The sequence below is a fragment of the Montipora foliosa genome, chromosome 4, assembly GCF_036669935.1.
Source record: "Montipora foliosa isolate CH-2021 chromosome 4, ASM3666993v2, whole genome shotgun sequence".
NCBI classification, from domain to species: Eukaryota; Metazoa; Cnidaria; class Anthozoa; order Scleractinia; family Acroporidae; genus Montipora; species Montipora foliosa.
The window spans coordinates 47,661,356-47,672,742 of NC_090872.1; the positions used below are offsets into that span (position 1 = coordinate 47,661,356).

The 11,387-nt window shown below is 39.0% G+C and overlaps 1 protein-coding gene across 1 annotated transcript in view; it reads right to left on the minus strand.

The window, feature by feature from the left end:
• Window positions 1-11,387, minus strand: part of LOC138000882 (uncharacterized) — a 13,979-nt gene continuing 2,592 nt past the window's right edge. Inside the window, exons 3-8 of the mRNA XM_068847555.1 lie at window positions 9,435-9,538; window positions 9,065-9,146; window positions 6,275-6,321; window positions 4,110-4,172; window positions 588-662; window positions 1-191 (exon numbers count right to left, since the gene is read on the minus strand). Coding sequence (XP_068703656.1) covers window positions 102-191; window positions 588-662; window positions 4,110-4,172; window positions 6,275-6,321; window positions 9,065-9,146; window positions 9,435-9,538 — 461 coding nt within the window. The 3' untranslated portion in view covers window positions 1-101. The remainder of the gene's footprint in view (window positions 192-587; window positions 663-4,109; window positions 4,173-6,274; window positions 6,322-9,064; window positions 9,147-9,434; window positions 9,539-11,387) is intronic.

Genomic DNA, 11,387 nt, shown 5'->3' on the forward strand with positions numbered 1-11,387 from the left:
TAACGTGAGAATGACGCAGATGGCACTGCTTTTCTTTGCATGGAAATATACGACCCTGTACACTTATGAAACATTTTTACATCTTCGAACAAAGTGGTGTTTCAATACAAGCTCGTCTTCTTCATGATGCGAAGGAATTCTGCTTCGTTGATTTCCCCATCGCCGTCCCTGTCGGCTTCGTCAATCATTTCCTGGGAAAACAGAGATTATTATTTTTACTTTAAACGAAATTCGAAAAAAAATGCGACTGAAGATCATTTTAAGAACTTTCTCAGGAAAGTTAACCCTGGACTGAACTCGAAATATGAAACCGATAGCGACTTCTTGAGGTCGATCCAACATGAAGATGACCCTAAGCAAACTCCCTAGCTTGGCTAGTAAATACTGTAACCAGTTCCTCTGCCTATTCAACGAAGAAACCCACCAAAGGCAACATAAAATTGTCCCTTTAAAGCAACAAAGCAGATTTCATGATGATTTTCTCCATTGCACGTTAACTTTGCAACACGAACATAATATAGTACGGACATTTTTTTTGTTTCTTCTCACCCAAAGGAAAAATATACAAAGATCGATCACTGTCTTACTTGTAATTCTTCGTCCGTTAAATTTTCGCCCAGTTCTTTGGCGACTCTCTTGAGATTTTTAAATGAAATTTTTCCCTGTGAACAAAACACATTGACATCACGTACATGTATGCTTAATAACGTGTCGAGCACATCGTGGTGTACACTGGCAGAAAAACAAAGCGTTTCCGATAGATGCGCTGCGAATTAAAAGCAGTTGGGTATTACAGCGGTTTATTCCCTCAACGACATTTCTTCATATTTCGAGTAAGATTTAGGTGGACGTCAATCAAATGTTTCCATGACGAAATCGGAATTAAACCGCCGCCAAGAGAACAAAGACTACTGTTATGGATACATTTCATTGACGTCCACCTAAATTTGAATTTCGAAACATGAAATTCTCCGATCTGCTGTGCATGGAAAATGGCCAGAGATAAAGTGAATTTTGCGGGGTTTGCGGAATGACGCAATCCGAGGCCATTCAGTGCTTTCTGTGAGTTAGATCTATCTAACACAACTAATTTGGTAGATTAAACGATGCAATTTCCACCCTTTCACTTCTTACGGTACTCTAAAAACATCTTAGAACCGATGCACAAATAATTTGCGTTAAACAAGTATACTTCGGTTGACACAACATCATTAAAGGGGAACATACACTTCCTGAAAAATCAGTTCTTAGCAAACATTGTTCTAGAAAGGTACATTTTCATGGAGGTTCATTTGTACCATTACTTATTACTTTCGGGTTAGCCTGCTTCCGGAGAAAGGATAGCAAGTTTTCTAAGTGACGTGTCGGGGACACAGGCTAATTCCTTTACTGCATGAACAATTCTTTGGAGAGACCGGTTGAACAAATTGCTCAAGGAACTACCAAATGATTACAAAACTGAACAAAATTGTTCCGACTACATATTGTGACATTTACATGAAAACAGCATCAGCGGTCTACACGGTCCACCACAGCTTTTTCACCAAAAATTATAATGACATCACATTTTTTGTTGTTGAGATGGTAGACCGTAGGAAAATGGAATACACGGTGTGTACAGGATTTCCAACTGTGTAAACGTTGTTATGAAACATCTATTAATGTATAGGATTGAGTAGAAGAGAAAGTAGTTGAATTGTGCCGTCTAAAAGGTAAGATTTTCGACTGTAACGCCATCATTACAGTTTACGTCACGTGTAGGAACACAATTAATGGTATTGTGTCACATACATGCATGAAAATATAATACGCGCCGTGTGTAACTTTTGGAGCATCAATTCTGTTGGGGAAAGTACAAATGTACTTTGCTCACTTTAATATTTGGTCCGGCGTTCTCTGCTAGCTACAAAAAGGGCCAAACGCTTAAACATTGATGTTATCGTGTTCTCAATAATATCCTTAGGCGTTGAGTACAGTGTGATTTGCACTTGGCGTGCAAACTCTTGACTTGTTTCGGAGCTTATACGCTACATGTATCTAAAGCTTGTCGCTTGTTTAAGTTGCCGGCTTACTACATAAAAAATAATTATTCTCTATAGGATTCAAATCCGGATTGCCAAAGAATAGGGATCATTCAGATAATCTCGGAGGAAAGGAGTAAAGACATTCCTCAAATTTAGTCCGTTAGAAAATAACTACAATAAAAGCCCTAAAATACCCCCTTCCCCTTCCCCACCCAAAGCAATGTTGTTTATGAGAAGACTTTTTGGCATGGGTCGGTTAAAAATGGTACGCGTACCATAAAAAAAAGCTGTGTTTCTAAAACACCCTTTAAAAGGTTTATTGGCTCCTTTATTGTCTGATTTGATGTGTTTACTATAACTCACAGCGACCGGTCAAAGCATGACATCTTCTCTTTCTTTGGGGAAAAATCGCTGGCAAGTGTATTCAAAGTGCCTGCTACCGCCGGCAGCCGGCAGCCGGCTGCCACTATTAGACACTTCGAAGTGCAGTTTTATACCAGGGGCCAGTTGTTCAAAGCCCGATTAAGCCAATCCTGGGTTATTGGAAATTTAATTGCAACTAATTTATAAAATTATACGATGGTGATTTCAATGGCCAACTACAAACCTTGGTTGCTGTTTAATGTCGGCTCAGAATTCATCGTCTTTCGAATAACTGAGCCCAGGGGCGCGGGTCAACAAGACCTGACCGAAAGGTTATGTAAGGGTTATAATGTTCAGATGTTTTGAGGAATACAGAAATAATGTGGATTTTTGTTCTCTTAAGCAACCTACCGACGCCGAAGAGCACAAAAGGATAGAAAGAGACAGGGACGGGTACATGAGACTCTTGGGGCTGGACACACCTTCATTCTTTAACCTTGGAACCCTTGCCTCCGAGTTCGAACGCGTTGACAGCAGCTTTGAAACCGCAGATCTGATTGGTTCAGTGCTTCGAAATCTGCATACTCCAGATCCAGACGCCGCTATAGGCAGTGACAACCCGGTAACCGCAAAACAAGTTGAAATTTTGGAAAACCAGAAGACTCTTCTGCGCAACCAGCAGTGGCTTGATCAGACGTTAGGGACATCCTCTCCTTACTGCCCGCAAAAACACCAGCTGTTCGCACCTTTTCAAAGTCAAGTCATCCAGGTACAGGCGACAGTCCCTACTACGGCAGTTTGACCACTGACTCTTTCTTCCACACCGTCTACCTCGTTGCCTGCCACTCCGTCAGCCGTTTGATCTGCCACATCATCGCTTGGTCCCATGGACGAGAATACGTTGGATGCAGACTACCTGTTCCAGTTATCCACGAGGTCATTAGGTCACGCGCAAATTTCGCAGTGTATACGTTAAAAGAACTATTCAACCCTTACGAATTGCAAGGAAGAAATATCGCGGGAGTTCGAGGCAAGGAAAGAGTTGACCCAAAGAAATTAAGAAAATTGTGCAAAAACTATTACCTGTTCCAACAGCAGACATTGAAAAGGGGTGGAGGGAACGCCACAAAGCGATGGATGAGTTTTACGCCGACCTACCTGGCGTCGTAAAAGAGCTATTTAAGGGAAAATCAGTCGTTGTCTTTTTGATGTATGTGTCCATGATTTTTTTCACTCTTTGTTACAATTTTTGTGTTGAGTCAATAAAAACGTGTGTTTTTTTTTACTCGCGTGTTTAGCGCATGTAAATTGAGTGTAAATTGCGTGCAATATGGCGTCTTTTCGCGCAGGAAACACGCGTGTAATGCTGACATACCCGCGGCCTGTACTGTATGGTACCCCTCGTCCCCCCCCCCCCCCCCCCTCCCCCTCCCCCCAACTCTGGAATACCATACAGTGAATTCAAAAGAATCTTTGCTCTAAAATGAGGCTTGGTAGGCTAATTAACATATTAGCAAAATAATAATAAAGGAGGTACCATTTATGAACAAGGTCTACAGTTCACGGCCAGTATTTGGTAAACACTGTTCTTCCTGCAGTTTACCCCGTTTACAACCTGACAGATTTTACATTTAAGAGTCTACAGTGTATTACAGATTCATGGATCTTTTCCTTTTTTCATTTTGCAACAACGAATTAAGATATCATATGCATCAAACTCACCGTGTTATCATCATCGAATAACTTAAAAGCTTTTAGAATTTCCTCTTTGGAATCTTTTTCGCTCTGCAAAGTAAGAAAAAACGTAATGAACACCTCAAGGCCACATACAGTGCATACAGTAATTTTCTTTCCCTAAAGCCAAGAGACTGGGAAAAGATTTCAACATCCGTTTCGGGCAATGATAGTTCGATTACTCAAGGACATTCACAATTAGATTCTTGCCCAAATCGTTGCCTCCACAATCTTTAGCCTTTTGCATTGTTGAAAACCGAGATCTGATTTGATGAGAAAGAATACTGTTAAAATGCCTGATACTAAAATTTTATTTGAACTTTGCATTCTTTTTCGATATAGCTTGTTCCAGGCTCTCGCAGGGTTGGGACGAGCGAAATTGTGGCAAGGACGAGAAAAGGTCAAGCGAAGATTCCTGCCGCCCCACGACTACTCCCTTCTTAACTTGATTTTTTCTCGCCTGCGCCTCAATTTCGCTCGTCCTTACCAGTCGAGACACTAGAACTGGCTATTTTCAATACAACAGTTGGATAATTGTTCTACTTGACTGCGACAAGGTACAGGGGCACCCTACGTCGATTTTCGGAAAATATCTGTTCGGAAGACGATTTGAGATCTAGAATTTTCGGAACATTTGTTGTAAAATTTCTTGCTTCCCTGCCTCTCCTATGATTTTCGAACACTGTAAAATAGTATAATTGCCCGGATTTGTACCCTAAAAAGGTCACCTAGCATTTTCGGGAGACTTTTTTCTGGCTGAAATTTTCGAAAAGTAAGTTTTGATCCCTATAATTTTCGGATCACTAGACTTTCAGCTAGGAAATCCGAACAGATGAAAATTTTTTTGGGGTTGAAAAGATGCCTATATCTACCGTTTAAATACTAAAATACGTGTGACAGTGCTGTGTTTAAGTTGTTTTGAACTAGGTATATTCTCGCTGGGTGCCCCTGAAGGTATAAAGCAGGCAAAGCCCTTGAACACTTTTTTTACGAACAAAAAAAAACTAATGCAATCGTTTCACTCTTAAAGTGAATAGGGGTGTAACGATTAATCGAATTCTCGATTAATCGCGATTATGACCGTTCGGTTCGATTCGCGATTATTTAATTCCACGTTTCGATTTTGGTTCGATTTTTTGCATACCTTTCCAAAAGTGCCCTCAGTGAGTCATTATATTGTAAACTTAGAATCCAGATCTCAATAAGATGTGCGTTTTTCATTGACAATCGATCAAAGACGCTAACTTGCAGTTCTTGCGCCATGTTGCTTGGTAAAAATGTTGCCCCTCTACCACCCCTTGAGAATTTCCAATAAGGCAAACCATGTGCGTGTTCATTGTCACGTTCTCAAACATGGCGACGAATGACCAAGCGATTGTGAATCCGCCTGCTTCTTTTCGATCCGCAGTGTAGAAATATTATGGTTTTCCGACTGAAGACGGAACAACAGACAAGTCTAAAACTATCTGCAAAATTTGCTTCGCAACTTTCAAGTATTGTGCGGGTTCGACCTCAAGCATGAGCGCACACTTAAAAAGTCAACACAGCATTGATGAAAAGTCAGAAGTGTTGCAGTCAAAGACGGCAAAAACTTCGCCGGGTACCAAAAACAGTACTGAAACTGAACAGTCAAAAAAATTCAGGATGTTCTGGAGATTAAGTTGCCGCGGTCGGGCAACAGAGCAACGGCAATAACGAAGTCTATTGGAGTTTTCATTGCAAAGGACACTGAGAGTTTAGGGTTGCATGTTGTTTACATTGTGTATCATCTTGCAAGAATTAAAAATCATTAATATTTTGCATAATCGAATCGAAATAATCGAAACCGAAAGGAAATAATCGAAATCGAAATCGAATCGAATCGAAAGGAACTTGAATCGTTACACCCCTAAAAGTGAACAAGTTACATGTACGTCTTTTTTCATTTGCTGTTGTTGAAATGTTCATTACCATAATGTACATGTAAGTACGTAGTTACAAAAACAGCATGATGGGTACTATTTCAAATCCTGTTAATACATGTACATGTATGTATATGTAAAATTATAATGTAAGGGAAATAACTTTAAATTATATATATATGTAATATTTCTGACAGCTAAATTGAAGAGCACTATACAACAGAGTCGACAAAAGCACTCTGAAAATCTTACCATTTTTGCCGTCATCATTTGAAGAAACTCATTGAAGTCGATTGTGCCTGGGAAACAAAGGAATTTCCAAAGTTTTCATCACACCACAAAAAAACTAGAATACGAGTTTTCACCTAACACATTCAAGAAAATACAATACAATACAATAACTTTATTTAAGAAGGGAAACGTAACAACCTAAATTACAGTTTTCTAACTTATGACCCCAACAAAATTGTTGTTAAAATTAGTTTGGAGAATTGGACTCAATCATGCATATTATTAAATGCTGGATTACAAAAATTAATATGCAAAAAAAAAATGTATGCACATGTATTTAGATTGTCTACAATTGGTTGTACAGTTTAAGCAAAGGAAGGAAAACCATGGCTCTAGCTCACTTCATTTGATACTATACAGGGATACAACAGAACTATGTAACTACAGCATTTGGAATACTCAAGTCCGATGTACTGTGAATGCTGTTTTGGGAATTATTGTTATTATTATTAATTTTATTTTGAAAATGAAAAGAATAACACCCAAATGAGCAAACGTGACATCATACATGTACATGTACATGTACATGTATATGTTATTGAAATTGCCAACCATTGTAAACTTGGAAAAAAATCAGAGTTTCCAGATGGGATTTGAACCCACAACCCTCTATGATCAAGTCAGAGAGTCTCCAGATAGAGTCTCCAGTAGCTCAGTGGTTTGAGCATCTGACTAGATCACAGAGAGTTGTGGGTTCAAATCCCATCTGGAACTCGGATTTTTTGCAGAGTTTCCAATGGATGCAGCTTTGAAAGGAACAAAAGTCTGTTTATTCTGCTCCTGATAGCAGAATAAAGGTGTCTGGATTACGAGCACTATGTGTTTATTTGGAATAACTACATGTATGAATAAACTGCCTCTTATAACCCCTGTACAAAGAGAAACAAACAACAAGCACAGCTGTTACAGCTGTACAGGTGTAGGTTGATTTCGAGTCAAGTTGAAGCCAGTGAATACTACAATAACATTGGCATTTGACAACCAAATTACAGTTATATAAAGAGTAGACAATAAAATGAATAAATAAAGTTATAGTTCACTAGTAATTTTCTAATTTTTGGATACCCAAGAGGGCTTACGGTGTATCTACATGCAGGGGGCCCTATGACTTTGCTGGGTTGAAAGCAACATTTAATGTTTCTGATGTTTTGACATGATTTTCATGTGCCTAATACCACTAGTCGCAAAGTCTTACTGACAATAACATTCCTCATAAGATCCTACAGTGAACATGAAGGTTCCCTTTGCAAAAGATCAGCCATTGGCAAAACCCGGATCAGACCGGATCAATGACAAAATTCCTGCTAAAAGCAGACCTTCACCAGACAGCGTGCTTAGGGGGGAATAAGTCAAATTCTGTGCCTTTCTCCTTTGTGTAGTTGTCTCCTCATTTTTTGGGTCTCATTGAAATGTTTTTTTTTTCCCCAGAGGTGATAACAGATTCCGAAGTAAAATTACATGTATGAAAGATACGAAGTGAAGAATTGTCGTCAATAAGCAAATTGACTGTGTATGCAACTGTCTTCTTCTTCAAACATGAAAACTGACAACAATTGTTTACCTTACCCCAGTCCCTGACAATTGTACAATAGCCTGATTTAGCAACAGAACAACCCATCCTCTACCTCTGAAATGACAATTATCACCTATTTCTAATTTTCCCTAAATCAACTGTTATCCTCAATAATATAAAATGCTTAGCGCTTGATAAGGATTATGGGAAATGTATACCTATTTTTAAAATCTGAACCGCAGTGCATGAACTTCCAGGACTTGAACCCGGGAAAGTTCACATAAACACTAGACTACCACATCGCTAACTGCCCAAACATTATTATTTTTTAATAATTATGTATTTTTTCTTCCACATGCCACTGTAAGCATGTATTATCACCCACTAAAGACATGTTTAAACAGGAGAAAATGTTGGTTACCAAATCTCAAGAGAAAGCTAACCATTTTAAAATCAAGCACTAGACTTCACCACTTGTCAGCAATTACTTGATATAATAATACTAATTAGTGTTGGTAAATAATCGATACAATTGTCAGCCAGTTGATCTCTAGTGGTTAAGTGGATAAAAACGTTTCCTGCTCCGGGTTCAAATCCTGTCCAGGAATGCAACTTTTACCACAAGTCCTGGGACAGAGTAATCTAAATTAACGATAACAGTCAATCCTGGGACTGGGGTAAAGAAAAGAGTTGTTGTCAGTTTTCATGTTTGAAAAAGTAGACCATTGCATACAGTCAATTCGCTCATTGACGACAATTTGTTACACCGCATCTTTCATAATTCCGCTTTGGAATCTGTAATCACATCTGGAAAAAAAACATTTTGATGAGTCTCAATAAATGAGGAGAAGACTACACAAGAGACAAAGGCACAGAATTCAACCTCTCCTCTCTTCAGCACGTTTTTTGGTGACCGTCTACTCTTGGTGAGAATTTTGTTATCGATCCAGTCTGCGTTTTCTCAATCCGATCAGATCTGATCCGGTCCGGCAACAATCTGTTCCGATCTGGATTGTGCCAACAGCCAAAAAGATCAATCCTTTTTAGAATGCAAGTTCTTTTTTCAGAAAGTTAACCTACAGTATTAATTTTTATCCTGTTACTGTTACACTGGAATAGGAATTGCTATCAAAAAATACCCAACCTTCATGAATGAATGAATTTACTGTAATTGTTGCATTTTACAATGTTCATTTAGTAATATTATTAATAATTATTATTTCTACTAATGTGTGTACCTGATCCATCTTTATCTATGTCTGATATCATTTTCTTGATTTCTTCCTTTTTGGGTTCAAAGCCGAGTGCTCTCATGGCCACCTAGAAACAAGTAATGTCCATTCATACTTGAAGATGTGAACATCTGTACATGCGTATTTAACTTTTTCGACTTGGTGGGAAAATTATAAATGTATATGTAGGTGGGGAAAACATCAACTTTATAGAGTATATTCTCCACTTGCACTGTTTTGTTGCTTCTAAGCTTGAGACTTAAAAATGATTGTGTCATGTACAGTATACTCTAAATGTGACCCATATTGAACGGCCTTTGTCTTGTCCACTGAAAAGTTATTATAAAAATAATACATGACTTGCATGTACATGTACCTTCAGTTCTTTAGCATCAATTGTCCCTGAGCCATCAGTATCGAAAAGGTCAAATGCTTCCCTGATTTCTTGCTTCTGCTCTTCCGTAAGTTCTGGTTTGGGCCCTGATACAAATAGTAGCATTTGGCAATAAATGATGAAAGTTTATTATTGTGTGAAAAATGTACAATTTACATTATCACACTTACACCAGGCCGGCGCTTACATGTATCTTCGGTTTCTGTAGCATGAAGCGACTAGGAGTATTTCTACTCCCCCCTGGATGGGATGCTAGTCCATCGCAGGGTTACCCCCACGATTTTGGCCAGTACCCATTTATACACCTGGGTGGAGTGACGCACAGTGAGAGTAAAGTGTCTTGCCCAAGAACACAACACAATGTCCCAAGCCAGGATCCGAACCCGGACCACTCCATCCGGAGTCAAGCACACTGACCACGAGGCCACTGCGCCTCCCTTAGGCATTGGATATTAACTAAAGGTAAAAAACAAATTGAAAGTGGTTCAGCATTGTCTGTACTAGTGGTGGGAATCGGTTGAGATTTCACAATCGATCATCAGAAATAATCAGATTGCCCCAACCGATCGATCATCGATTATAATCGGAAAAATCTACCAATAAGCATTCCACATATTTTTCATCTAAATAGAAGTCAAAGTGGGCCCTTCCTTCACTTGATGAAAACCAAAATATTCCCACACTTTTGACCTGGCGTTTCCAGGATAGCCAAAGATCTCCAACTCGTCCATTTTAGCCACCATGTTGGACTCGTCAACAACATGTAAGCGAGGCATGTCTGAGAGAGGACACTGGGAATTGGGGAGAGATTGGGGAGAACGAAACAAACATTTTCAAGCCAAAACGAACAATTGTTCATCTCAGATAAGAGGTGACTTTATCTTCCGCTGGTGATTGGTAAATACATTTGAGATCTATTTCAAAACTTATTTTGGACGGTAGTGATACTACAAACGCGAAACAGTGAGCTTGTAATTTATGTTTTGGTTCAGTTGTTTACAAAATACAAAGGGCTTAGCATGCCACATCTTTCAAATAAGCATGAGGTATTTGAAGTGACAACAACACAGCGAACAGGGTACCGCCAGGTAAACACAGGCAATCTTAGATTATATCTGCTGTTGTGACTTACATGTAGAAGTTAGAGTCCATGAAAAAAGACAACTCACACAAGAGTTGACAATACTTTTATTTGTCCCCAATAAATTTTTAATTTTTCGGCGACAATCGATTATGAAAAAAGCAAAATCGATTGTCGTGTTGCTTGAACTTTTCGATCAACTTTCGATTATAATCGATCATCGGCCCACCACTAGTCTGTACTCTTATCAACAACGATAAATTATTCGTCATCACAGCGGTCAAAATTTGTTGTGGACTCACTGACTAGGCTGTGCCTTGTGTGTGCCCAGTGAGTCCACCATAAAAATTAATATTAATTTTGACCACTGTGATGACGAATAACGTTGTCGGTAAGAGTACAGACAATGCTGAACCACGTTCAATTTGTCAAGTTGACCACATACATGTACATGTAGAAGTGTTCAACACAACTACAGCTGGTAGTTGTTTTCCCCTTACACTTATGCTACAATATGGACTTCTTTGCCAGAATTCCCCAATAATCCAAATTGGGTACAACGACATTTGACTTACAATTTGTGACCCCTTCCCTTCTAAGAGTGACATTTAAGATTCTGCTACGTCTAAAACCCAACAATTTTATTCTTCAATGGGGGCCACTCTAAATACATGTAGGGGTTAAAGGGTTAAGAACATCCAGGTCCACTCAAAAACCTTTAACACTTTCCCAGCTACATAAGAATGACACTTGTAGATTTTACTCTAACACCAGACGATTTTAATCGTCAATGGGTACCAATTGCAAATTTTGTAAGGGGTTAAAGGGTTACATGTACATGTATGTCAGTAAAC